The 26,959-nt window shown below is 67.5% G+C and overlaps 1 protein-coding gene across 6 annotated transcripts in view; it reads left to right on the top strand.

Moving 5' to 3' along the window:
* Positions 1-1,458: 1,458 nt before the first annotated feature.
* The window catches only part of GPSM1 (G protein signaling modulator 1), a gene marked incomplete at both ends in the record, with an annotated part of 28,528 nt that continues 3,027 nt past the window's right edge, over positions 1,459-26,959 (top strand). For 3 of the 6 annotated variants that reach the window (XM_079706467.1, XM_079706466.1, XM_079706465.1), the window contains 11 exons: positions 1,459-1,523; positions 9,844-10,065; positions 10,730-10,865; positions 11,545-11,687; positions 11,980-12,103; positions 12,338-12,453; positions 12,809-12,964; positions 13,890-13,998; positions 14,758-14,881; positions 21,012-21,082; positions 21,923-22,102. In XM_079706467.1, the coding sequence (XP_079562593.1) occupies positions 1,459-1,523; positions 9,844-10,065; positions 10,730-10,865; positions 11,545-11,687; positions 11,980-12,103; positions 12,338-12,453; positions 12,809-12,964; positions 13,890-13,998; positions 14,758-14,881; positions 21,012-21,082; positions 21,923-22,102 (1,446 nt within the window). Of the gene's footprint in view, positions 1,524-7,345; positions 7,471-9,843; positions 10,066-10,729; positions 10,866-11,544; positions 11,688-11,957; positions 12,104-12,337; positions 12,454-12,808; positions 12,965-13,889; positions 13,999-14,757; positions 14,882-21,011; positions 21,083-21,922; positions 22,103-26,959 lie in introns of those variants that run through there. The other 3 variants (XM_079706470.1, XM_079706468.1, XM_079706469.1) reach the window with 3 other exon arrangements.

Here is a 26,959-nt window from a genome sequence, read left to right as displayed (position 1 = left end):
CCTTGCCCAGCCCCTGTGGTCATCGGGGGAGGGTGAGTGGGCCAAGCCACCGCCGCTGTGCTCTGGGCACAGATGGTTCCATCCCCGCTGCCTCTTCCGCAGGAAAAACAAACCAGCTCGGGGCCAACAGTCCTTTTTTACCTCATGTTTATTTTCACGGCCTTTGCCTTTGCCTGAAGCCAGCGTCCTGGGGGCTGCGCTCTGCCAAGGGTCTGGCTGGCGTGGCCATGGCATTTTCCTGACCTTAGGGCAGCTCTCCGGATAGGCGCCAGGGTGCTCCGGGGAAAGTAGCCCATTTCCTGCCCCCAGACTTGTCCCTGTCCCATTTGGTCACAGAAACTTTTCCAGGATTTGGAGTCTTCTGGCTGCATGGTGGGGGGCGGGGGCGGGGGCTGAGGTTGAGAAGGAGAGCAGGACAGAACCAGTGAGACCCTGGGGCAGTCAGAGCCGAGGGGGTGGAGACGAGGCCACGTCACCGGTCAGGGCCACCAGGGCTCCCGGGAATTCGCAGGGGAGGAGGTGGCCTGGCACTGGGATGCTCGACTCTGGTGGGTGGGCCCGGCCCGGCTGCTCTACCTGCATCCGTCCAAGTTTTCAGCCATCCCCATTTCACAGACAGCTGAGAAGGCCAAGGTGGGTAGGGGGGACCCTGCGACCCAAGGTCTCAGAAGTGAGAAACGGGGAGGGGGAGGGGGTGCGTGCTCTCAGGATCCGCGGCTTCTGGGGCCAGGCCACACACATGCCTAGGTAAATGCTTCTCTCCATCCTCCCACACGGGCGAAGTCACATGGGGGACAGACTCGCCAAAGCAGCTAGAGGGGCATCCCCGGGGCCTGCACCCCACTGCCAGTTTGGAGAGGGGCTGGGGCACGCTGGGGCTGGACTGGAGGAGAGGCGGAGGACCGCCAAGGGGGGAGAGGTCACTTGCCAAGCAAAGGCGGGAGGCCAGGCCTCCAACGGGGGCAAGAAACGGGGATGGCGAGGCCAGCAGGGCTGCCCCGCCACGCAAACGGCCTCGCAAGCCCCAGAAGCCCCCAGAAGCCCCCAGAAGCCATGCCGCGCCAGGCCCCTCCCCTGCACTCACCCTGGGGGATTGGGGGCACACCCTCCTGAGCCCTTTGCCAGCCGAACGCTCAAAGGCTCCGCCCCTTCCCCCCCCCCCCGCCGCGGGCCGCTTCCCCCGACCCCGGCTTTCTCCCCTCCCCCCACCAAGCGGACGGGGGAGGGACCGGCGGCTCGGCCTGCGCCCCCCTCCCCCTCGGGCGGCGGTGACATCACGGCCACGGCGGGAGGGGCGGCGCCGCGCACATCACTTCCTCGGCGCCTCCCGCCCGCGCGGACTGACGGACGACTGGCGGGCGGTGGACCGCGGAGAGCGGACCGCGGACCGGCGCGGGGCGGCGCGAGGCGGCGCGAGCGTGGGGTGCGCGGCCCCCGGCCCTCGGCGCCCCCGGCCCCATGGCGGGTCCGGCCCCGCCCGCCGCTGACGAGCTGCTCGGCCCTGCCAGGCGCCTCTACTCCAGGTGGGCAGGGCAGGGCAGGCGGTGGGGCCGCGCGGGGCCGCGCGGGGACCGGGCAGCTGCGGCCGCTGGAGGCGGGATTGGCCGGCCTGGAACAAAGGCGGCGGCGAGCGCGCAACGTGGCGGGGACGCCCCTCCCAGCGGGGCCGGCGGCGGTTGGGGGCGCGGGGTGGGGAGGAGGGGGCCGGGGGCGCTGGGCCTCCCACGGCCCACGCCCTCGAGAACCAGGGCACTAGCGGGTGGGCAGCGTGGGCTGCTGGGATGGGCTGCCGCCTGCCGTATCGCCCCCTCGCAAACGGTGTCCGGGGTTTGGGAGACTGGCAGCTTCTACAGCCCTGCTCTCCTGGCAGCTGGGCCCTGTGGCACAGCAGGCGTGTGGTGGGAGCTCCAGGAGCTTCCTTCCCAAGCCTGGCACCACCTCCCCACTGCCGTGGCCCGAGTACTGGGTGGGCAGGGGGACACGGTATGGCTGAAGAGACCAGGATGTGTCACGGGTGGGGCCCTGCCCCCACCAGCCCACCAGGTGCCTGTGGTGCAGCGGATTGTGGCTGGCGTGGGGCTGCAGAGCCAGCCAGCTAGGTGGGTGGGTGGGTGGGCGCCTGCCTGAAGAGGCACCTGCCTCGGGCAGGTTCATGAGTGATGCCAGCGGTCTGAGCTCTGCGCCCCACGCCCATCAGGGATGACGGTGGCCCTGGCCAGGGCCGCGTGCCTGGTTGGTGACTCCAGGCTTGTCGAGGGTGTGCCACAAGGTGATGCCCTGGGCCTGGCCCAGGCGGGCATGGGCACTGGCGTGCAGGTGTCCGGCAGAGCGGGGCAGGCGTGAGTGCTGGGCCGGGGATGCTTATTTGACCGCAGCTCCTGGAGGCGGGCCGGCTCCCCACAGTGGGGACAGGCCGCCGACTTGGAGAGGGACATCATCCTGGCTCCCCCCAGCCATCCTGAAGGCCTGGGGGCTGCTGAGCGTTCAAGGGGCCTAGCCTGGCCTGCGAGGATCCTCCAGCCTGGCCAGCAGCCCAGCAGCCCAGCAGCCGCAAACCTCTGCTGGGTGCCCCCCCCCCCCGTGATGTGCAGAATGAGGCTCTGGGGCCCCTCCCACCTTGGTCTGGTCTGTGCTGCTGGCCAGAGACACAGCCCCCATTGTGTGGTCTCGGGATGGAGCGCTGGGCCCCCGGCCTGGCTCCTGGGCCCCACGCAGGGGGAGGGGCGTGTGAGTGGGTTTGTTGGCAGCTGACGCTGGAGGCCTGTCCTAGAGGACCCTCTCCATGGCCCCCCCTTGGGATGGAGAGCTGTGCGGGGCTGCATTTGCCCCAGGGTCGTTTCTCCGATGGAGAGGGGGTATTTTGGAAGAATGACACGTGTTGATCTGGCAGCCACCGGCTGTGTGTGTGTGTGTGTGTGTGTGTGTGTGTGTGTGTGTGTGTGTGTGTGTGTGTAGGGGAGCTATGGTAGAGGAGGTCCAGGGGCGCTTTAGCCCTGGGAGACCCTGTGCAGCCAAGCCTGGGGTCCACGTCGTGCTAGTCTCCCCATAGGCTTGACCTGGCAGCCTGGGGTGTGGGCTGGCACCAGGGCCCAGCGGGGACACACCAGACAGGACCCTGGCCTGGGGGAGCCATCCCCGGGCAGGGGCACTGCTCAGAGCGAACGCTGGGAGGGGCCCCGAGCCTGGCCTGGATTCCTTGCAAGCTGAGCCGTGAGTGGAGATTGAAGGGGCAAGCCTGGCAGAGATTTGGGGGGCGCGGCCACATGCCTGCTTCAGAGCCGTGAAGAGGCCCGTGAGGGTTTGGAGCCGCGCGTGTAGCGGTGGCTGGGTGTGTGCGGGCCTGTTCCTGGTCGGAGCTGGCTTTCAGAGGCTGCCGAGACGCCCTCAAAAGGTCACCTGTCCCCTCAGAGCCTGTGTGTCCGGGGAAGACCACCTGTGGCGTGGGAGCGGAGGGGTGCAGGCAGCCCGGCATGTAGATGCCCCGCAGACAGGATCCCCTTGGTCTGAGCACCCCAGGGGTGGCTGTTCTGGGAGAACCCTGTTGTGTGGGGGGCCAGGCCAGGTCCCCTCTGCCGTGGCCCCGCCTGGTGGCTCCCCTTCCGCACACCCACACCGCTGCCTGGCGAGGTGAGTTCAGTTCTTACAAAGTGGGTTCTGGGCGGAACTGGGCTTAAGAAGCACATGGAGAAGGGCCTGAGCGTGAGTGTGCTCATGAGCCCGCCATGTCCCCAGATGGGGCCCTGGGGAGGGCACCGGGTCAGGGAGGCAGGAGTGGGCGGGGTCTCGTGGGGTGGGAGACGGTCTGCTGCGCCTGGGCCTGCTTCCCCAGAGCAGGGGTTTGGGAGGGGCCCGGCGGGGAGGATGGGCAGGTGGCCGAGAAGCCCCCGAAAGTGGAGAAGCCACAGGCCGTCCTCTCCTGGCCTTCTGGCTCCCTTAAGGCCAGCAGCTGAGTGCTCCTGCTGGGGGCCGGGAGGGCAGAGCTGAGGCGGTGAGCACCCCGCTGTGGGGTGGCTCTTTAGAGGCGCGCCCCATCAGCGGGCACCCGACGGGGATCCCACGCCCCGTGGCCATGGCCATCGGCCCTCCCCCAGGGCTCCCTAGAAGCGTGCCCCGCGGCGCTTTCTAAAGCTGGTGGTGGCCGTGCTCGTCTCCAGTGGTTCCTGCTTCTCTCAGGCTGCCTGTCCCGTGATGCTCCTAGATCCCCCGCCCAGACTGAAGGGGCGTCAGTGTGGCTTCACTCTGGGGACGGCAGGACGGGGGGTGAGCAGGGGCCCTGGAGCGTCTGCCCAGAGGCCCAGTGTGGGTGACAGCCCTGGACAAGGACGCCGACATTTAGCAGAGAGTGGGGCTGATGGGGACGCAGCCCCTGGCCAGTGAGCCTTGGTGGTGGGAGCCAGGGGCCAGGCTTGGAGACCAGCCTCGGTGGTCTGGTGGGCACCAGAGGACGGCGTGCCATCTGGGGAGACAGGCAGGTGGGGCAGGAGTGCTGATGGCCAGCCCGTGGGGGCAGAGAGCAGGGCAGTAGGGGCCAGGCGGGGCCGGGCTGATGGCTACTCCCGGAATGCTGTCTCAGGTGCTGCAGACAGGTGGGAGGGGTATGGGGCTGACGTGGTGACCAGAGAAGTAAGGCCGGCCACCGGGCAGTCAATAATCACTTCATTAACTGGTAAGCCAGTGGGCAGGTGGCGGGAGCTTGGCAGACACTACCCTGCCTCCTGGCCACTGCGGTCTGGCTGCTGGGAAGGCTGACCCTGGTCAGTCACTTTCAAGGAGAGATGTGCTGGGCCGTCGTGGTGTTGGATGGCAGATCTCACGGGTGGACGAGGCCTGGCTGGGGCAGGCAGGCTGACCCCTGAGGCCCCTGAGGCGGCGGGCCGGCTCTCTCCCCAGGAGGGAGACCCAATTAAGCATCGGACTTCCCTGATGGCGCAGTGGTTGAGAATCCGCCTGCCAATGCAGGAGACACGGGTTCGAGCTCTGGTCCGGGAAGATCCCACGTGCCGCGGAGCAACTAAGCCCGTGCGCCACAACTACTGAGCCTGCGCTCTGGAGCCCGCGAGCCACAACTACTGAAGCCCACGCGCCTAGAGCCGGCGCCCCACAACAGGAGAAGCCACCGCAATGAGAAGCACGCTCACCGCAAGAAGAGTAGCTCCCGCTCTCTGCAATTAGAGAAAGCCCATGTGCAGCGATGAAGACCCAACGCAGCCAAAAAAAAAAAAATTAATCAAATTAAAAAAACAATTAAGCATCTATTTAGCCCAGGTGGCAAATCCCAGGTGGAAGGCTGCCCCCCCTCCCAGAGTTTGAGTGGTGAGGCTGGTGAAGGGGGAGCTAAGACCACGGCCCCTGGGCCCTGAGAGCCCTGGCCAGTCCGGCCCAGAGCCCCAGGGAGCCCCATCTCGTGCCCTGACAATAGGGCTCTTGTCAGGCCCTTGGGTGGACAGGCCTGTTGGAGGCCCCTGCAGTCCTGCAGCATGGGGGCGTGGGCAGTGGGCAGGAAGGCCAGCTCGGGAGACCGATACTGAAGCGGGTGACCTAGGGTTGCTGCCAGTGTGGAGAGACAGGCTCCAGAATCTTCTTCACTGAACAAGGAAGTGAGCCTGGCCAGCGTAGGCAGGTCTCACGGAGGAGAGGAGAGGATGGCCTGTAGTGCAGGTGTTGGGGGGGCCGCCCCGGGGGGTGGAGGGGCCTGGGGTTGATGTGACAGTGCAGAGTTTGAGGGTTCAGCTTGTTGACAGGAGCTGCGCAAGGGGGAGATGGTCCAGGCCCTGCCCTGCCCCCCTCAGCTGAGCTTCCCCGGAGTGGGGACAGAGGCCTCCGGGCAGGGAGGAGAACGCCCTGGCCTGGACACCCTGGGGACCAGGGCCTGGTGTGGGCGGGTGGGCAGCCTGGGACCTCATTCTCCCACCTCTGCATCCACCCATCCAGCCCCTTCCAGGTCTCGGCCCTCCCAGACCCCGCAGAATGGCAACGCCTGCTGGGCCTCCTGAGCTGATGCTGACACCCGGGTCCTGTATCCTGGGCGGCCTTTGCCCTGGACCTCCACACCCTCCTACTCATCCTCGGGTTCCCGCCTCTGCTCAGACCCCAGGATGGTCTTGGGGAGCTGGGCCCACCCTGGGTCTGTAGTTCCCTCTGACCCCAGAGCTGCATTTCCCTTCCTGTCCCAGGGTTCCCAGCTGCTCAGCCTAGCTGAGCCCCCTCCCACCCAAGGCCCATTGCTGAGACGGGCAAGTGGCCTGGCAGGAGGGGCTGCCTACGAGTGGGGCAGAGAGAGCCTCTGTGAGCCCCGTGGGAACCTAGGGGCTCCTGGGATGGAGCAGCACCTTAGGGTGGGCTGCTGGGGGGGAGGGGCCTTGGGCTTCTCACCACTGCTCTGCCCTGACCGAGCCCCGTGACCGCCCCCTCCCTAGCTGGACGTTGGCACCAACCCCCGCTACTCCAGAGGCTTCTCCCTTTGCCCGGAGATGGTCACTCCCGCCTCATCAGCTGTGGTGGCTGGAGGAGCTGGGAGCCGGGCTGAGAAGGTGGCCAGGGGGCTGGTGGTTTCAGGAAAGGAACTGGGGGTTGTGTCTGTTCCTCCCGAGATGGCTGGCCCCAGGCCCTTCTAGGCCCGCACCTGGGTTAGACCTGGGGCCTGGAGCTCCTTGACGGTCAGGTGCTGGTAACCCCAGCAGTGCCCCAGAGGGTCGGGGGACTAACAGGGTATCTGGACTCTGTGCTCACCTGTTGACCCTGCTGTGTGCCGGGCGCTGGGCACCATGTGCCAGGCTGGGTGTTGGGGAACAGGCCTCCAGGAGGACGGGGCGGAGCCAAGTGCAGACCCTGCTGAACCCCAGCTCTCCAGGTGGGGGCCAGACTCGCCGTGTCCCTCCTTACTTCTCTCACAGACGTTTTCCCGGCGCCAACTAGGCGCCTGGTGCTCCTTTGTGCCGCGTGATGGGGTTCTGGCCCCGAACCGGCCACAGGGCCAGAGTGGGCCGAGAGTCTGGGTGAGCTGTGCGCCTGCGCCCGAGGGGAGCGCGTGGACAGGTCCCCTCCAGGCGCCCGCCAGCCCGCCCTGCTGACCGTGCTGATCCCCGGCTCTGAGCCGCTCTTGATCCCCTGATCCACTGCGGGCCCTGGGAGGCCCTGGGCCACCTGCCAGAGGGCCGGGGGTCTCCTGGAGCCGAGGCCGCCAGAGCCTCAGCCCACCAATCTGGGGTGGGGGATGCAGGGGACCCTGAGGCCGGTGCACCCCCAGGACCAGCAGCCGAGGTGGGGCGAGGGCTGGCTGGCCAGGGGGGAGGCCCGGAGCTCCACCATGCCGGGTGCTGCCACAGAGGGCCCGCCTGCGGCCCTGAGCTTGGCTGAGAAGGCCGTGTGCAAAGTGGTGTACGGCGCCCCCCGCCCCCGCCCGCTGCTGCTGCCCGTGGGCCTGGAGCTGTGGCTGTACGTGCAGAAGATGCGCAACCTGCAGAGGAAGAGGTGCGGCGGCAGATGGGTGCTAAGCTGGAGGTCACCGTGCAGTTGGAGGTTCTTGGGACAAGGAAGGGGGTGGGGCTCTTGACCTGGGACACCCCGCCTGGTGCCTCCCCAGGTGGCCTCCCCACGTGCAGGCCTGGTTAGCTTCCCCAGTCTGCAGTTCCAGGAGACTGCGTCGGACACCCCAACATTGCGCCTCTGCCCCCTTGACTTCTAGGCCCAGGGCCCTTCCCAAGCCAGAAACCTCCTCTGCTCTGAGCCACTGATGCCACATCTCTGGGCAGGGAGGTGGGCGGGGGGAGGCCACGCCTGTGATCAGATCTGCCAGAGCCAGTGGGGCTCCAAAAACACCTGCGTTTCAGACCGAGTCCCCGGGAGGAGAGGGCAGCTAGCCGTGTAGTGAGCAGCTGGGCAGGGGCAAGCAGGCCTTAATTAAGGAGCTCCGTGCGCGGCCCTGGCGGAGTGGGGCTGCCCGTGGGCTCCTGCGACGTGGCATCCGGAGGACCCTTCCCAGAGCTCTTGGCGAGGTGGCTGCTGAGGACTGGGCGTGTCGTGGGCGGGAGGTGAAAGGGTCTGGCATCCTGGTCTCGAGGCCATGTCCCTGACCCCGGCTCTCTGAGAGGCCACAGGGCTCTGCTTGAATCTGGGGGTGGGGGAGATGGCGGGGTCCTCTGGTGCGGGCCCTGCATCCTCCGGGGGGGAGGAGCCCACTTCCCCAGGAGGAGTGGCCCTGATGCTGGGGAGTCGTGACTGGACAAGGGGCATGGTGAAGGTGCCGACAGAAGGCGCTGAGCCTGTGGGGCGCGGGGCGCTGGGCTCAGCTTCTCCAGGGACTCACCAGCCGCACCCCAGCCTGTTCTTGAGGTGTACCTCTCATTGTACATAGAAGTGCCCTGTTGTCTTGATAACGCAGGAGCAGAGTGAATGGGGTATTGTGGTTTCTGTCAAAGGGGCAGTTTGGATAAAACGGTTGAGGGACTTCCCTGGTGGCACAGTGGTTAGGAATCCGCCTGCCGATGCAGGGGACACAGGTTTGAGCCCTAGTCCGGGAAGATCCCACATGCTGCAGAGCAACTAAGCCCGTGCGCCACAACTACTGAACTTGTGCTCTAGAGCCCGCGAGCCACAACTACTGAAGCCCGCGAGCCACAACTACTGAAGCCCGCGAGCCACAACTACTGAGCCTGCACGCCTAGAGCCCATGCTCTGCAGCAAGAGAAGCCACCACAATGAGAAGCCTGCGTGCCGCAACTTGAGAAAGCCTGCACGCAGCAACGAAGACCCAATGCAGCCAAAAATAAATAAATACATAAATGTATTTTTTTAAAAAGAGAAGAAACGGTTGAGAAGCACTACCCTAAACAACTTTATTTTTTAAGGAAATGCGTTGGTTCTCCCCCTCCAATAACTCCTGATCATTGCACACTTCTGACAACGAAGCAGGGTCGAGTGCGTTGGGGTGCAGCTGGCTGGCTGGTGCGCATGTTTTGTTGTAAATTACTCTCTGTAGATTTTCCACGAACTCTGATGACATCCCAAAGCAATGGGAGTAAGAGAAGGATAAGGGGCGGCCTGCGGCGGCCCGGAGCCAGCTCCCGCCTTCCCAGGGCTGCTCTCCTCCTGCTGTGCGGCCTCAGTGGGGTGCGGGGTGGCAGGGGCCGCTTGCCTCGGTGGGGGCCCTCTCCCTGGCTTTTTCTGCACCTGTGCCCCCAGCCCCCCTCGGGCCCCAGCTCAGGACATCGACTCAGATGCAGCCACGCCCCACCAGAAAATGGGAGGTGAGGACAGGTGACGGCCAAGTCCCCAGCCCCCACTCCCCCCCGAGAGCTTGGAGGGTGGGGGCCCTGCTCCAGGATGCAGGACCCGGGAGGGGCTGGGATCGGATCCTGCCTGTGTGGCCCTGACCACCTGGCTGACCCTGTGAGCCTCCGTCATCCTCAGCGGGGATCAGGGCCTGCCCCAGGCCACCGTAGCCACTCTGGCAGGTAGCGCCTGGCCCAGGGGCGGCCCATCGCCCCAGCGGCTGGGACTGGGGGAGGGAGGTAGTGTTTGCAGGCCGCCTCTGGGCCAGGGTCTGGCCGCAGTTGCAGATTCATGCTTTCGCCGGCGCCGGGTGCCCTGGGGGTGGGGAAGGGGAGCCGTGAGGCTGTGGCACAGGTGAGCCGCGCCGTGTGCCAACCTGGGCGTTCATCCAAAGAGAGGTTGACGCCCACGCCCCCGGGCACCGCACTGGCCACAGCCGTCCGAGGGGCCCTGCGGTCCGAGTGGTGACGTGCAGGGGCGTGAGGGGCAGGCCGAGGCCCCTGACCCCTCCTCTCCGCCCAGGATGGAGTGTGGGGGCCAGGCTGAGGCCCCTGACCCCTCCTCTTTGGCCAGGATGGAAGCCTCGTGCCTGGAGCTGGCCCTGGAGGGTGAGCGGCTGTGCAAGGCTGGCGACTTCAAGGCAGGCGTGGCCTTCTTTGAGGCCGCTGTGCAGGTGGGCACCGAGGACCTGAAGACGCTGAGTGCCATCTACAGCCAGCTGGGCAACGCCTACTTCTACCTGAAGGAGTACGCCCGGGCTCTGGAGTACCACAAGCATGACCTGTTGCTGGCTCGGTGAGCCGGGCTGCCCCACCTGCCCTGTGCAGAGTCGTCCTGCCCCTGGCCCCCCCACCCCGCCCCGCTCTCACCACGAACCCACCAACGTCCTCCTGCTGGCCCCACCCACTCAGCCCCATCTGACCGGCCCCACCCCCCCCACCCCCATTTCCCAGTGTCTCCGTTCTCCTTGGGCCTCCAGAACTTCCCCTCCCTGGAACACCCTCCCCTTGCGTGTTCCCTGCCCCCTCTTTTGCTCCTTCAGGCCTGCAGGAGCCCCCCCACCCCATCAGCCCCCAGATATCCCAGGTGGGGGCGGAGCTTCCGACCACCCTGCCCACAGGCCCTTCCCCTCCAGCTGGTGAGCCCTGGTTTCAGCATCCAGCCAGTGTGTGGTGCCGGCAGGCACGCAGCAAATACACGCTGCATGGTTAATTCCCTCTGCCGGGCCCCCAACTCTCCTGCCTCCAAGCTGGTCTTCCCAAGTCCTTCCTGCAGACTGGCCTAGCAGAGAAGTGGTCCTGAGCTGGGCCCACCCGCCGCGGGACCCCGGCCCAGCGTCGTCCCAGTGTCCGGGGGCTCCCGGTCCTCCCAGGCCCTTGCCACCGTCACCAGGGCTCCCTGCTGGGTTCAGGGTCCCGCCCGTCCTTGGTCCAGCCCCTCCCTTTTTCCTACCCTCCAGGACCATCGGTGACCGCATGGGGGAGGCCAAGGCCAGTGGGAACCTGGGCAACACACTCAAGGTGCTGGGCCGCTTTGATGAGGCCATTGTCTGCTGCCAGCGGCACCTGGACATCGCCCAGGAGCAGGGGGACAAGGTGGGCGGCAGCCCCTGACCTGTGGCCCTGTCTGGGTCTGGGATCGGAGCCGCAGGTGACACCACTCACAGCCCCATGTGCTCCCCCCGTGGGACGACGGTCCCCTTCAGAACTGAGGGCACTTTGGCTCACACCGACGCTGCGGGGCCGAGGCCCGGGCTCCCGTCCTCCATGTCAGCTCCGCTCTCCCCGACCTCGCCCCTGAGGCCACCAACACCCCCAGTCACTCCCGGGGCCGGAGGGAGATGGGGGTGGGGGCTGGCTCTGGGAGGACCCTCGACGGCCCTGCTCTGTGTCCTCCCCCCGTGGCCCTGTGGGATAAGCATCCCTGCCCCTGTATGGACGAGGAAACTGCGGCTGAGAGGTGACTGACTCGCCCCAGGCCACCTTCGGAGGTGGTTGAGCAGAGGCAGAGCCCTGACCCTTGGGTGTCAGAGAGGGGTGACCGGGAGGGGTGGGGACAGGTCTCTCCCTCCCCGTGACCCCTACCTTAGTGTCTAGACTTGGTGCTGCCACCCCCCAGGCCCTTGCCTTCGGGGCCTGAGGAACAGCGGGGACCGTGGACCAGACGATGGGAACAGCAGCTCTGTGCGCACAGGGCCTGAGCGGCCGGCTCCTCGGGGGCTGTGGCTTTGGAGACGCCCCCCGCTACCCCCACCAACCTCAGTGTCACCCACAGGTCGGGGAGGCGAGGGCACTTTACAACATTGGCAACGTGTACCACGCCAAGGGCAAGCAGCTGTCCTGGAACGCAGCACAGGACCCTGGGCACCTGCCGCCTGCCGTCCGCGAGACGCTGCGCCGGGCCTCTGAGTTCTACGAGTGAGCAGGCGGGATTCTCCCCACGCTCCACACACGCGGGGACCTGGGTGGGCTCCCTCCTCACCCCCACCTGCCCCGTCCTCGGCCTGGCCGGCACAGGCTGCACCTGAAAACCAGAGTCGGGGGCGGGGCGGAGGCTGACCCGAGCCTTGGTGCTCAGACCGTGCAGAGCCGCCCTCATCTGGGGGCACGACCCTGGGAGGGGCTGTGTGGAGGCCACCCGCTCAGCATCTTCTAGCTTGGGTGGGTGGGTCGCTGGGAGGGACACAGCTCAGAGAGGCTCGGCCCCCAGGAGGAACCTGTCCCTGGTGAAGGAGCTGGGCGACCGGGCAGCCCAAGGCAGGGCCTGTGGCAACCTGGGCAACACCCACTACCTGCTGGGGAGCTTCACGGAGGCCACGACCTTCCACAAGGAGGTGAGCGGGTGGCAGCGACGGGGTGGCCCCGACGTAGGGTCGGAGCCAGGCGGCCGGGGCACCCCACCAGCCCCCTCGCTTCGTCTGGGCTTGGTCCCGGGGCTCCCGGGGCTGCCCCTCTGGGCACACGGACATCAGGCTGGCCGTGCTGGGCAGTGGGGGGGCAGCACCTGCCATCTGCATCGGATCCCGGGCTGCTCCGTGACCACCTGGGCCTTGTGTCCGTGTCCTCAGCGCCTGGCCATTGCTAAGGAATTTGGAGACAAGGCGGCAGAGAGGAGGGCCTACAGCAACCTGGGGAACGCCCACATCTTCCTGGGGCGCTTCGACGTGGCCGCCGAGTACTACAAGTAGGCAGCGCCCCTCCCACCCCCACCACCCAGCCAGGGAGAGGGTGGGCCCTAGGAGGGTGAGGGAGCCTGGACCCCAGGCCAAGGAGGCGCCCACCTCAAGCTCTGCCCTCCCAGCCTCCCTAGGGGCCATGCGGGGGGTTCCGTGCCACCCTGGAAGGGCGACCGATGGAGCCCAGAGAGACCCCCAGTGGGGTCCTGGGGCTGGAGACCTCGGGGCCAAAGGGCTGCTTCCCCACCGCCCCCCACGTAGCCCTTGGTAAGGGGCGTTGGGGGAGCATGAGCTGTGCCCTAACCCCTGTGGAGGGGAATACTGGAATCTTCCTTCCTGGGGGTGACCCCCCCGCCCCCACAGGAAGACTCTGCAGCTGTCCCGGCAGCTCAAGGACCAGGCGGTGGAGGCGCAGGCCTGCTACAGCCTGGGCAACACGTACACGCTGCTGCAGGACTACGAGCGCGCCGCCGAGTACCACCTGCGGCACCTGCTCATCGCCCAGGAGCTGGCCGACAGGTGCGTGCAGCAGGGACGCATGCTGCCCAGGCCCACACCAGGGGCCCTCGCTCGCCCCTTCAGGCCCCTGGGCTGAGTAACAAGCTGATGACAGTGGCCTGGGCTTGCCGGCCTGGGTCTGAGGCCCTGCTCTGCCACCGACCACCAAAGGACCCTGCTCAAGGTGGCACCGCCTCCTCCATCAGCTGGCCGCGCCACCCACTGAGTGGGACTGGGTGAGACCAGTGGACGCTGGGCCGGCTGCTCGCAGTGACCCCTGGCGCACGCCGGTTGGGGGGCTGTGCCCCAGTGCCCGCCCCGTTGCCCCCTTGAACACCCCCATGCCTCCCTCTCTCCACGTCCGTGTAAACGGCAGTCTCTACAGAGAGACAGACTGCCTGACCGAAGACCCCTAAACACACAGCCATGCACGCAGGTCTGGGGGCGGCAGAGGCAGCAAGAGGGTTCAGAGCCGCAGGCCAGGGCCCCTCGTGGGTGGTGGAGAGGAGGGGTCTTCTAGAAAGCTGCTGTGCCGGGAGGCTTAAAGTGGCCTGCAGTTTTTCTTTTGGGTGGTGATGTTTTGGAACGAGATAGAGGCGATGGCCATAGATGGTAAACGTACGCAGAGCCACTGAATCGTGTGCTTCACAGTGGTTAACTTTATGGTACATTATTTATAACTTCATTTAAAAATTTATGATCAAGGGAATGAGGTCACTGCTGCTCAGGGAGCCACAGGGGTGAGAGCCTCACCGGCCACCAGGGGGCAATCAAGGCCACGCCAGGGACCCTGGACCACCCACGGAGCACCCCACCCCACCCCACCCCCATCCCCAGTTCGTGATGGGCCTGACCACCCGGAGGCTGGGACCTTGGGACGGCTGGACTGGTGGGCAGGCTGGCAGGCCTGGGGTGCAGACGTGGACTCAGTTTCCCTCCCCGGCAGAGTGGGTGAGGGCCGGGCATGCTGGAGCCTGGGGAACGCCTACGTATCCATGGGGAGTCCCGCACAGGCCCTGACCTTCGCCAAGAAGCACCTGGAGATCTCCCAGGAGGTGAGCCGGACCTGCCCTCCCCTCAGCCCCCAACCCTGGCCTTCGCCAGCCTTGGAGCCCCCCATCCCCGGTGGGCCTGTCCACCCAGGATCCTCCTGCTGGGGTCAGGGCAGCCCACGACTGGGCACTACAGGGTCGGCGCGGGTGAGCCCCGGCTCCCGGCTCCCGGCCGGTTCCCTCCTCAGCCCCGACCCACCTCTGGGAAGCAGCCCCAGCGGCAGAGCCAGGTCACCTCCCTCCCCAGCGCTCCCCAGACCCGCCACAGCCTCAAGTCCACAGGCGGGCAAGGCCCTTAGGTGTCCCGGCGGAGGTGGGGAGGAGAACTCGGGTCAGGGGAGGTCCTGACTCGGAAAGCCCCCCGCCTGGGCCGCCAGTGGGACCGGCCCCTGCGCCCCTCTGAGCACAGGCAGGGGCCCTGGAACTCCACGTGGGGATCCCCCCACCCTCCTTTCCCGTGGCTTTGCTCCTGGGTAAGCACGTGGCCTCCCTGCAGCGAGGGTCCCCGCCGGGATCCTGGCTGGCACGGAGCTGAGAAAGGTGCAGGCTGACTGCCCACGGGAGGGCCCCACGTGGCACGGCTGGGCTGGGGTGTGAGGGGGGCTGTCAGGGGCACATGAGGCTACCCCCCCCGGGACCCCCGCCAGACTCCACCTCTGGGGCGTAGCGGGCCTAGTGCCCTTGGAGACCCGGGGCCGTGACTGCCCCGTGGGAGTCCACAGGGGGCCTCGCAGCCCCTGACCTGGCCCTGCCCGGCTGCAGATCGGGGACCGCAGTGGGGAGCTCACGGCCCGCATGAACGTGGCACAGCTGCAGCTGGCGCTGGGCCGGCTGTCCAGCCCGGCAGCCGCGGAGAAGCCAGACCTGGCCGGCTACGAGGCCCAAGGTGAGCTCCTGGGCTGGGCGTGGGGTCCCGCTCTCCCGCGGGCTCAGACCTCAGCCTGAGATGCAGGGGCCTGAGAGGGCAGGGGGGTGGCAGGAGGGCTGCCAGGGTAGAGGGGGTGCTGGCTCGCGCTGGGGCCCAGTGGGCTCCGCCCTCAAACAGGAGAGTATGGAACAGAGCTGCCAGCCAAGGGAGGAGGTCCCTCATAGCGTGTTGAGCCCCTGTCCCTGGGGGGTGTCGGCATCTGAGCCCCATCGCCAGCTCACTCCAGAGCTCACGGTGGGGTGGGCAAGTGACAGGGTGCTGGGGGCAAGTTGGGATGCTGGGACTGGAAGGCGTAGGACACGGCGTGGGCAAAGGGGCATCAGGCCAGGCCTTCGTGTCTCTGGGGCAGTGGGGCCCTGGGGTCGCCCTGAGCCCCCCAGGTTTCTCAGGCACGAGGTGGAGGGGGCCCCTCCCTAGCCACCCCACTCCTCGGGGGCTGACGACCCCCCTCCAGGCTGGGGGCTGGGCCTGGGGGAGGGGTTCTTGGAGGGATGCAGTGGGAGGGGGCTGCTGGCAGGAGGGAGAAGCCAAGTCAGCCAGAGGCCGAGGGAGCCGTGAGCTGGGTACTCTTCAGCGGAGGCCCGCAAATGAGCCACGGCTGCTGTAACGACCTCGTTCACGGGCTGCCGGTCGCCCTGTGCAGGTCAGTGATGCTACCCACACAAGGACGGAACGTTCGCCACCAAGCGAATAGATCAATAAACACGGGCGCTGGGGCAGGGGGCCGCCCTGAGCTGGCCTCCCGCGCTGCCGGTGGGTACGGGGCAGGCCCTGGGCGGGGAGTTAGCTGCCCCTCCCTCCCAGCCCACACAGTCCCCAGCCCGTGGTTCCCGAGTTCTCGGAGAGTCCAGCCCCAGGCCCCTCATGGCTGTGTTCCCGGGTCGCCCACCTTCCCCAGCCTCCAAAGCCTCCAGGCCCGCCCAGGACGAGGCTGGGAAGCCACCCGACTGTGGTGTCAGGTCTCCGGGGTTCTGTGCTGTAACGCTCTTGGGTTTGGGACAATGGCCTGTCCTGGAAGATGGGGGCACCCGTCACCCTCGCTCAGAGGCTGAGACGGAAGGGAGGAAATGGGCTGCTGGGACCCTCAGCCACCCTTGTTTTGGGGGTGCTGTAGCCGGTGGGGATGGGGTGGGGTGTGGCCGCCTTCGCTCCCCACGCCCCCCGGCACGTGCAGGCCAGTGTCTGCCCTTTGGGCCGGGGTTTTCTGAGGGTGGGCAGCTCCGCCCAGAGCCCCTGGCACGCCTGGCCCTGCCAGGCCACCCTCTGGGAACCCCAGCGGCAGGTGGGGGCAGGGCTGAGCCCGACGTCTGGAAAGGCTCTCGCGGAGGCGCGGCCCAGCCCCGGGCTCTCCTGGTGTTTTCCTTCTTCTCTGAGCTGAGGAAAGCGGGGCACAGGGTGGGCGCGGGAACAAGGCAGCTTCTGTCCTCCCCACGCCGCCGCTTCTGCTCTGCCCCGGGCCCAGACCCTTCCCAGCCGGGGCCTCAGGAAGCCTCCTCCCACCAGGCTGCCGGCGCCGGGCCGCCAGCAGCCGCTGGGAAGAGGCCATCCTCCTGGGAGGACGGTGGCCGGGACGGCCTCCCGAGGCCTGTGGAGGCAGGTCTGGGGGCCCCGGCCCTGGGATGCAGCTGCTGGAGGTGGGCCAGCACCCTGAGTCTCGGCGGCCCTGGAGAAGAGCCCTGCTCGGAGGAGACCCCTGGTCGGGTGAGCCCGGACGGGCAGGGCCTGTGGTGCGGGCCACGGCAGGGCTTTCTGCAGGGACGGCATCATTCCTTCATCCGTTCGTTCACTCGTTCTTTCGGGGCGTACTGAGCGCGGGTGGTGGGCCGGCCCGGTTTCTAGAAAGCCGGGTGCCTGTCTTCTGGAAACTCTGCCTGGGGTGCGGGGGCGGGGGAGTTGCATATCCAGACCCTGGCAGTGGGGGCCGGGGGGTGCGAAGGGGGCCAAGTGAGCCCCCAGAGGGCCCTTAACCAGCCCTGGCAGAGGAGCATCTCCAGGGGAGCAGGGAGGCCCTGGGCTGGGTCGGGGGGCAGGAGGGAGCCGGTGGGTGTGGCCATTGTGGTGGGCGCGGCCTGGCGTCACAGGTGTGGCCTGTGGTGGGCTGTGGGCCTGGGGGTGGCTGGCACTTTTTGCAGCTGGAGGACCCAGAGCCTGGCTGGGTTCAGTCCATGTGTTACCCTCACGGCCCTCGCTGCCCCCACCCCAGCTAAGAGGTCCCAGGGTGAGTCTGGGTGGGCGGGGCACCTCCCTGCCACTGCTGCCTGGGTCAGGGTCAGTCCTCCCAGGGTACTTGCTGTGCCCACCCTGCCCACCCCAGGAGGGCACCGGGCGGGGGCCCATGCTGGACGGAGGTCCCGCTGCGCCCCCTCGACATGGCAGCACGGTCCGCGCATAAGATGGGGAGTTGGCGCTGAGCCCCACGGGGCTGCCTGCTTGTCCCCTCTGGTGGACGTCCCTCTGCCTGCCTACAGGGTGTGGACTGCCCTGCCCTCCCCCACTTGGCTGCTCCTCAGTCCCTTCACCCTCTGTGCCCTGCTCAGGGCGCCCTGGGCCCAGAGCAGCAGGAGTCCCGGGACACCACGTCCAGCCACCTTGGGAGGTTGGGATGTTCGTGGTGTGATGTCTGAGCGGCTGCTTAGGCTGTGGGCTCTGGCCCTGGCTCCGCATGTCCTGGTTGGCAGACCAAGCGGCGACCTAGCTGTGCCTCAGTGTCCCCATCGGGGAAGCAGGCCCACTGGTCATCTTGGGAAGAGCACCTGGCAGGGACCGGGGCACAGCTCATGTCCCCAGGAGGCTGACGATGCAGACACATCATTGTCCACCTGTGCATTCAGCAAGTGGCCTGCAGCCCAGCCACGTGCCAGGCATCTGTGATGGGCAGATCAGGGCCATGGGGCCACAGGGGCCCTCATCTGTCCTTAGGTCTGACTCTTCTCCGGCCACTCTCAGCTGGACCCTCTTGGGCTCTCCAGGTGAGCCTGACTTGCTGTAACACCTGCCCTGTGCAGGCACGCCTACGGCCCCGACTCCCCCTGTCCTGACCTGGCTCTACCCCTCTGGGCTCTGTGGCCTTGGCCAGGTGGTCACCCTCTCTTGAGCCCCTGTGTCCAAAGTCCTGGGAGGGTGGCTAGGACCTCTTACGCTGGCACTGGCCCGGAGGGGACAGTGCATGAAACTGCCCATGGGGCCTTACACGGTAGGCACTCGGTAAACACTAGCTACTCATTCCTTAAAGCACCTACTGTATGCTAAGCCCTGTTCGAGCTCTAGGGCCACAGCAGTGATAAATGATAAATGCTCGGAAAGAGAATCACATGTTACAGGTGCTCTGGGGCCTGGTTAGGAAAGTTGGGTGGGGCAGGGTGTAGCCGTAAATAGAGCAGCGGGTGGCAGCTCGAGCCCCATAACAAAACCCCACAGACTGGGCGGCTTAAACCATGGACATTTATTTCTCACGGTTCTGGGGGGCTGGACGTTCCAGAGCGGGGTGCCAGCGTGGCGGGGTTCTGTGAGGGCCTCTTGGTTTACAGATGGGGTGGGTGGGGTGTGGGGGGAAGACAGCAAAGGAGCTCTCTGGGCTCCTCCTGTGGGCACTGACCCCATTGTGAGGGCCCCACCCTCATGACCTCAGCCAATCCTAATCATATCCCCAGGCCCCACCTGCTGTACCATCACATTGGGGTTTGGGGCTTCGACAAATGAAATCTGGGAGGATGCAGAATAGTCAGTCTATAAGCGACATTTGATTGAAGACTTGAAGGAGTGGAGAGAGGGAGCCCTGAGCCTGAGAAGGAGCTGCAGTCCTAGTGGAGGGAACAGCCTGAGGCAGGAGGGACCCCGCCGGGGAGGAGCCCTGGGCCCTTATGTAAGCCCCACCCTCACAGCAGCGGGGCCCTTGCAGGTCCAGCAGCAGAGGAAGATCTAACCCAGATCCTTGGGGCATCTCTCTGGCCCCTGCATGGAGAGGGGACCACAGGGCAAGGCTGGGCAGGGAGGCAGTGGGGCTCGGGGGCTCGGATTCTGGGTCGGCCCTGAAGGTGGAGCCGCCAGGAGTAGGGAGTGGACATGAGGTAGGAGGCCGGGGGCACCAGGCCGGGCAGCTGGAAACCAGTGGGTGGTGGGGACAGAGGATGACGAGGTGCCGCACAGGCCAGGCGTGGTGCGCAGTCCTCGGGAAGTTTCCAGGCCTGACTCTGGGCGGGCGGGGCAGGAAGCCAGCCAGTGGTGCCTGAATGCCCCCAGTCAGGGCGGGCTCAGCTCAGGGACCGCTGGAAGCGCTGGGTTCAGAACGCGCTCTCCAGACAGAGGACGCATTTAGCCCGGCCCGGAGGGCCTTCCGCCCGCTGTCCACATGGGCCGTTAGGGACCCGCCCTGGAGCTGGGCGTGGGCTGCATCTCAGAGGGACCTTTCATGGTGGAGGGCCAGGCGGGGCAGGAGCAGCTGTGCGGGGCCGGGGCCCAGCGGACAGGGTCGGGCAGCGAGTGGGGCCCCTCGCTGGGGCGGCAGGAGACGGAGCAGGGCTCTTGCAGGCCGGGGGGGTGGGGGTAAGGGCCGCCAGGCGTGGGGTCCCCAGTCCTTTGGTTCAGGGCCAGTTCCTTCGTTTCCTCCTCAGAGCTGCCTTCCTCGTGCCGCTGGGGGTGGGTGGGGGGACCCAACCCTATCTTACGCCCCTCTTCTCCTCTCCTTCACCTGCGGGTGGGCCGTGTGCCCCGAGGCTGCGCCCCTCTGGCTCGGGGCCTGGCAGAAGCCTGCCAGCCGGGGGCTGTTTTCTTCGGGGAGGGGGGTGGGCAATGGCAGGCCTGCACGACCACCACGGCCAAGCGGTGGGGACGGGGGGCCGTCAGCTGGCCCGGTCCTGGGGGAAGGCTTCCAGGAGCTGCCTGGCTGCCACCTGGTCGGGCCGCTGTGGCCACTCCTCCCCAGCTCCCGGGGACAGCCGACGCCCCTCCGAGGATCACTGCATCCCCACCTCGGACTGGCACGTTTCTCGGCCTTAGGAGGGCAGGGGGACGGCGTGTGGCTTCCTCAGGGCCTGGGGCCAGGACAGGGAGGAGGGCACGGCCGCCCTCGCCAGCCGCCCCAGGCCACCTGCCCAGCTAGTTCTCGTGAGACTCTGGATGTTTGCTTTGGGCCGGTCTGAACGCCTGAGCACCAGAGCCGGCTCCCTTCTGGGGACCGTGTCCCAGACAGTGGGTGTGGGCCCAGAACCCAGGCCAGGCTTGGGGTCAGGGGCCGGGTGGAGGGCTCCCCGCTCACCCCTCGAGGCCGCTCGCTGTGGCGTGTGCACCTGGCCGCAGCGAGGGGCTGGACAGGGCGGGCTCTGGGTCCGGCTCCCCACGCCACACTGCGGGCGTCCACAGAGCAGCTTAGCTTCACGGTCGGAGCCGCGGGCGGCGGGCGCTGGCGGTGGGGATGGAGAGCGAACCGTTGCATCCACGGCCGCAGCTCGCTGGGCGCCCGAGACGCGCCAGGGGCCGTGAGATGCTTTCCAGCCCCCGTGCGCTGCGGGCAGTGTGTCCGCCGGCACCATCTGACGGGGGCGGGGGGGCGTGGAGGGGGGCTGAGCTCCGCAGGGTGGGTGACCGGTCCAAGGCCAGTGGTGCCGAGACGCGGCCCCCAGGGTGTCCACTGGCGCCGGAGGCCTCGGTCACTTTGCCCACCGTGCTTCCTGGCCTCGCCAGGCCTAGCCCTCAGAGGAGAGTTCACTCAGCCCGCCCCCCCAAGGACCTGGGCTGCCCCGGTGTGGGCGGGGTGGGGGTGGGCAGGCACAGGGTGTGGGAGCAGCTGAGGCCCGTGGCTGTGGAGACGCAGGAAGAGTGTCCGAGGGAGGGGACAGTGGAAGCGAAGGCGAGCAGGGACGAGCCGGGCCCAGAACTCGGGAACTGGAGCTGAGGGGGGCAGGGCACGGAAGCCAGACCCCACCTGGCCCCTGCGCGGTCAGCCCCACCTGGACGCCTGCGTGCTTGTCCAGTCGGGAGTGCCGCGGTCGTGCAGAGGCCGCGTTGGCCCCCGCGTGGGCTGGGAGGTGGGAAGCTCGTGACCCTCGAGGCCCGGGGTCGGCGCCGGCTGACCGGGCCTGCTGCCTTGCAGGGGCCAGGCCCAAGAGGACACAGAGGCTGAGCGCAGAAACCTGGGACCTGCTGAGGCTCCCGCTGGAGCGGGTGAGTGGGGCTCAGGGCGGGCGGCCGGGGGCACGTGGGGGCAGGTGGCAGCCAAGCGACAGCCGCCTACAATTAGAAGCAGAGCGTGGGCAGCGGGATAATGAGGGAGGCTGGCGCGGTGCTTGCTGAGCTGCCAGCACCCGCCGGGGTTCCTGTCTGCGTCACGTCCCTGCCAGATGTGCCCCGTGCGGCCCAGGACCCTGGACGGGCCACGTGCCCAGAGAGAGCCCAGGAGACCCCGCAGCGCCGGTGGCTGCTCCCTTCCCTCTCGCCGTGGTCCCGCCACCCGGGCCCCCGGCTCCTTGCGTGTCGACCCCCAGTGTCCTGGCCGGTCCCCGTTCCTGTCTGCTCCCTCCTCGCTCGGAGTCTGCTCCAGGGGGAAGCAGGGCTGTTACGGGTGGAGCAGCGGGGGCTTGACAAACCCCAAACAGATCCGGGGGCCCTGGGGCCGCTCTGTACCTGCCGGGGTGGGTGCTGCGCGGCCCAGGAGCAGTGGCCTGATCTCTCGGAGCCTCCAGTCCCTTCCGTGTACACTGGGCTCAGTTGTGGACAGCCACGGGGACCCACTGTGGGGACAAGGCTCAGGGCCGCCCACGGTCACCCATCGCTTAGTGTGGGCAGGTGGACGTTTGGGGTGGTCAGAGCCGCCCCAGTCCCCGCCCCGCTTCTCCCTGCCCCCAGGCTGCCGGCAGCTCCCTCGTCCTCGGGCCCCTGAGCACCTCCGTGTGGGTCAGTGACACGGGGCTGCCTGCATGTGCTCAGCCCCTCCTGGGGTCCTGGGCTGGGGAGCGCTGGCGGCCCGGCCCCCTCCCACGCCCAGCCTTCCTCCCCCATCCCCAGGAGCAGAATGGAGACAGCCACCACGCGGGGGACTGGCGGGGGCCGGGCAGGGACCTGCTCCCCCTCCCCGTGAGGAGCAGGAAGTCCCAGGAAGGGCCGGACGCCGCTGAGAGGAGGCCGCGGGAGGGGGGCCACTGCCCCCTGGACAGCGCGGACGTCCGGCTGCGGGTGTCTCGCACGGTAGGCGACTTCTCCCCGGGGGCCACAGGGAGCCGCGAGGGGCTCCACTGCCCACCCTGCACGGCATCCTGCGTAGCCCACCTGGAGGCCGGGCCGGGCCTCTACAGGCAGCTGAGGTCATGGCCCTGTGCTGTCCCCTGGGACCTGGTGGGCACAGGGCCTGCCGAAGGCCCGGGGCACCCTGGGCAGGGACAGGGTTTACTCATCCGCCGGACGGGAGGCCTCATGTCGGAGGGGGAGCGGGCAACAGGCAGCCCAGGAAGGGTCTGCAGGACAGCTTGGGGGGTGCAGCTCAGGTTCTCAGGCCCAGCCAGCAGCCTCGTCCTGGGGACACAGTGTACAGGGGTAGACAGACAGACGGGGTCTGGTGGACAGATGGGCGGGGATGGACGGCTCAGGGGTGGGTGCACTAGTGATCGAGTAGCCGGACGGGTCTCTTGCTGCCTGGCAGGTGCCGCTCTGTGCCCAGGAGCCTGGCTGGCTTCTCCAGGCTCTCAGGGGCAGGTCAGGTACGGGGGGGCACAGAGGGGCACATGTCCGGCCACGCCCAGGTTCAGAGGTCTTCCTGGAGCCCCCCATGCACAGAACACCCGCGTCCAAGCCTCCAAGAATTAGTTTAAAAATAGTTCCCTCCAAGGGTTTAATCAGCACCTTCCCCGCCTTTGAGGGGCGTGGGTGCCATGCTGGGTATTCTTAGCCCCAAATGGCTGCTTTGCACCCGTCTTCCCGTGAGCCTGGGGCAGCCTCCGCTGACCCCATTTGACCCCAGCCCCACTGGATGGGCCAGCGGATGGCCAGAGTCTGTGTCCGGGGAGTGGGGTGAGCGGGGGAGGGCACAGGGGCCTGGGGAGGGGGACGGGATCCCTGCCCGGGGCAGGAGGCCCCGACCCCGAGCCCAGGCAGTGCAAGGGCCCAGGCAGTGCGGGGGTGTTGCCACCAGCACAGCGGGGGCTGCGGGATCTGAGGAGGGTGGCTGGGTGTGGTCTGAGGGCCCGAGAACTTGTCCTGGGGCCGGGCCGGCCCCAAAGGTCAGGGAGAGTCTTGGAGTCGGCCCAGCCAGAGAGGGCCTGGGCAGGGAAGGACCCCTGCCCCGGCACTGGGGAGCCACAGCGGGCTCTGGAGTAAGAAAGGCCTGCCCAGGGCCGAGCAGAGGCCTGGCCTGTGCTCATGGTCCCCACCGCCCAGCTTCACCCAAGACCATACTCACCAGGTGGCGGCGGCGTCCATACCCACACCCCGTTGTTCATGCTGTGAAACGGGGGCTGAGCGAGTGGGGCAGCGCCTGCACCCCAGCTGCCTAGGCCCCCACACACCGCCCCGCAGCAGGGAGCGCAAAGAGAGACTTGTCTTTCTGATTCCCTCACATCCCTAAGTCACATCAGCCTCCCCACACGAGGGCTGTTTTGGAAGGCTTCCCAAAGAGGCAACCGAGGCAAAGCCATACACTCCCCCCTCCCATCTGGGGGCCTCAGAGCCTTGGGCCCCAGAGGCGGGGCCCGGGGAGGTGAGCCAGGCCCCCCAGACGCACTGTGGCTGCCACGGGCAGAGACCAGCACTGTGAGACCCCTTGCCCGTCCCATCTGTGAGTTCTGGCCCAGCCGTGTCCCTGTAGCTGCAGTTCCGGGACCTCTTCTACCAAGTAGGTGGCAGTCAAGGCTCAGGCTTGCCACGTGTGCCTTGTTTACAGCAGCCCTAAGGGGGAAACCGAGGCTCAGGGTACGAAGGAAATGGCTCAAGGGCGTCCAGCTAGGAATGGTAGGGCTGGGGTTCCTAGGCCAGGGTCAGCTCCTGGCACCCACAGGTTGGCCCCCATAGAGAACACGTCAAGGTTTCGGGCCATGGTGGTGTCTTTGGAGAATATTCCTACGACAGGGTTCTGATCCTGGCCCCAGCTGGAGGCCTGGACCCCGATGGTAGGCTGAGCCCCCGTGCCCACCTGGGCACCCAACAGGAGGCGTCCTCAGAGGGCCAGTCCCAGGCTGCTGGTGGTGGCCCTGTGTCCCCGGGGCTGTAGTGGAAGGGGCCGGCAGCTCTGAACCCACTGTAGAAGGAGCAAGACAGGGAGGGCCCTAAGAGGGGCCTCTGGTGTCCTTGCCGGGACTACCCAGATGCCTCGGGTGGTCGGCTCCTGCTGGCTCCAGGGCCGGGCTGACGCTGACTCCACGACCTCCCAGAGCAGGAAAGGGACACCCAGGCGGCAGCAGGAGGCCAGGGAGGGCACTGTGGCCGAGGGGCTTTGGTCTGGGGCCAGGCAGAAGCCAAGGGGGCTACTGTGTGGTGATGCGGCTCTGCAGGGGGTGAGGGTGTCAGGCCACGCGACCATCAAGGCCCAGAATGATAAAGGACACCGATCCGTCTGGCTCCTCTCCGGGCTGGGCAGGAGGCCGGGGCTGCTCTCAGAGAGGAAGTGCTCCCCGAGAGGAAGTGCTCCCCAGACAGGTTTCACTCCCTCGCCTTGCTGCTGTGACTGCCCACAGGCTCTGTGCTCAGGGAAATCCATCTGCGAGTGTTTACGGAGATTGTGTGTGTGTGTGTGTGCGTGCGTGTGTGTGCGTGCGTGCGTGTGCGCCCGGCGCGGGTGGGCGGGGATGGGGAGGGGCCCTCGCCCTGGCTCCTATTTAAGCATCAAGCTAAGCGGGCCTGTAGGTCTCTGCGGTGAGGCAGCACCGGGCACTGCAGGCAGGGCAGTGGCACAGGGGCCTTGGCGTCCTGCCTGGGCTCCACGTGGCCCAGCACCCAAATCCACTTGGCTGCTGGCGGACAGGGCTGCGGATCCGCGTGAGTGGGGGGTCCCTAACACGGCTGGAGGCTCACGGCCTGTCGGAGCTGGACTTGGGCGGCAGAGCGCTCCTCCTGGGGGGCCGGGGCGAGTGGATGGTCAGCCGGCGGGCAAGCAGTCAGCTTCCCAGCAGCCTCGCCCGGGCCAGTTCAGTGGGGGTGAGTCCTGTGTGTTGATCCGTACTCACCTGCCTTCGGACGTCCCCATCCTGGGCGGCTCGGGGGCCAGGGCAGCCGCAGCCCTGGGGAACTGGCCAGGCCGGCTGGAGGGGACAGCCGGGCCTGGCGGATGGGAGAGTTTGCGCGACCAGGGCTGGCTCCTTCTTCCCAGGAGAAGATGGGCTGAAACCCCTGCGGTGGGGGTGGAGTGGGCCTCAGGGAGTTCTGACCTCGGGGCGGAGGGAGCCCGAGTCAGGCAGAGGAGGGGGGAGGGAGCGTGGGGTGGCCTCCAGGTCCCCTGAACGTGTCCTACTGGGATTCAGGCCAGTGTCCTGAGCGAGGGCCGTGGGCCTCCGCCTGTGCCTGTGGTCCCAGGCCAGCAGTGCCCTGCATGAGGGGGCGCCCACCCTTCACAGGTGGCCCTGGGCTCAGGGACGGTGAGAGCTGCCAGGCCCCGGGCCAGTCCCAGGGTCTCAGGCTGGGATGGCTCTGGCGCAGCGCCTCGGGAGCTTGTCTGGACGACCGTGGCGGGGCCCTCAGGCCAGCCCTGGCCACGGTGGTGATGGCGCCGTGAGAGGCCTACAGCAAACCTCCCTCTCCTTCAGGTGCCTCTCTTGAGCCCAAGTTGCAGCCCAGGGGAGGCTGGAGGAGTGTTGGGGACACATGCGTCCAGTGAAGTGGGACCTCCGGGTCACACCTTTCCTGGGAGGGGCCTGGCTCCATTCACCTGGCCCATGGTTCACCTGGGAGATCCCAGCTGGGGCCAGATGCTGGGCTGGGGGCGGGAGCAACAGCTGCCCCTGCAGTGGGGTGGTGCTGTGCTCACCCCACACCTGGCGGAGCCAGGGGCCCCCCAGCCTGCGAGCAGAGCCCACGAGCGCCTGGGGGAGGCACCTGTCCGTCGACCCCACCAGTTCATGGGTTGACGCTGGTCCCCAGCCACTCTCTGCCGGGCCTGCAGGTCCCCAGGAGGCCCGGACTAGGTGCAGCCCCCTGGCCAAGGCCCCTACGGGCCCCTCAGCACCGGCTCTCCCCTCCCTCCAGGTTTCCTGGGCACCACAGCAGAGCAGAGCTCTCAGGGGTGGATTTTGAACCCCCAGCTCCAGGCTTGGCTCTGGACCTGCCCTGGCCAGGCAGGGGGTGGGGAGGTGCGACCCAAGAGCCTGAGCCCGGTGGGGTCTCCACCGAGCTGTCACCCGCCTGCACAGGTCGGTGGGACCACCCACTCGGCTGCCCCTCCCTGCCCACGTCGGCCAGCGGGTCCTCCCGGCCTTCGGACGCCTCACTGCCCCACGGCCTGAGCCCAGCTCGAAGCAGCCCTCACTGTGCTCTGGGAGCCCAGGCTGGGCCAGCTTCCAGGGCCCCAGTCTCCTCTGTGAAACGGGCTGGTGATGGGTTGTCGGGAGCTCTGGGGGCCGCGCAGTTCAGGCTCTGAGCGACGAGGCGGCCGCCAGCCAAGAGATGCGCGGGCCAGGGCTGGGCAGGGCTGGGCAAGGCTGGGCAGGGGGCACCAGCTTCCGAGGAGGGAGGGAGCGGGGTGCTGATTAGCACCCGAAGTGTCCTCTGGAAGCCACTCCATCCAGCCGTCAGCCCGCAGGGCCCTGGACCACGCCAGGTGAGGCTGGCGCGGGGGGGTGGGCCTGCTCTGGCCCTGCCCTTTGGGCAGCCCCTGAGAGACCACGCCCTCCATGGAGGTGTGAACTGAGGCCACCCTGCCAGTTGGGACTCAGCCTGACCCAGTGACCCGGTCTCACCCTATCCCACCCACTGCCTCAGAACTGCGGCCCTTCCCCCCATCCTGACCCAGCAGTGGGACTTGCCTGGGTCAGCTGGCTTAGCCCAAGGTCAGCCCTCCCCGTTGCCCAGGCTGCACACTTAATGTAACTTTTTAAAAAATTTTTATTTATTTTATTTTTTTGG

This window comes from Hyperoodon ampullatus, assembly GCF_949752795.1.
Source record: "Hyperoodon ampullatus genome assembly, chromosome: 6".
Taxonomy (NCBI): Eukaryota; Metazoa; Chordata; class Mammalia; order Artiodactyla; family Ziphiidae; genus Hyperoodon; species Hyperoodon ampullatus.
Note: the sequence above shows the minus strand (reverse complement) of the source record. Positions and strands in the feature narration are given on the sequence as shown.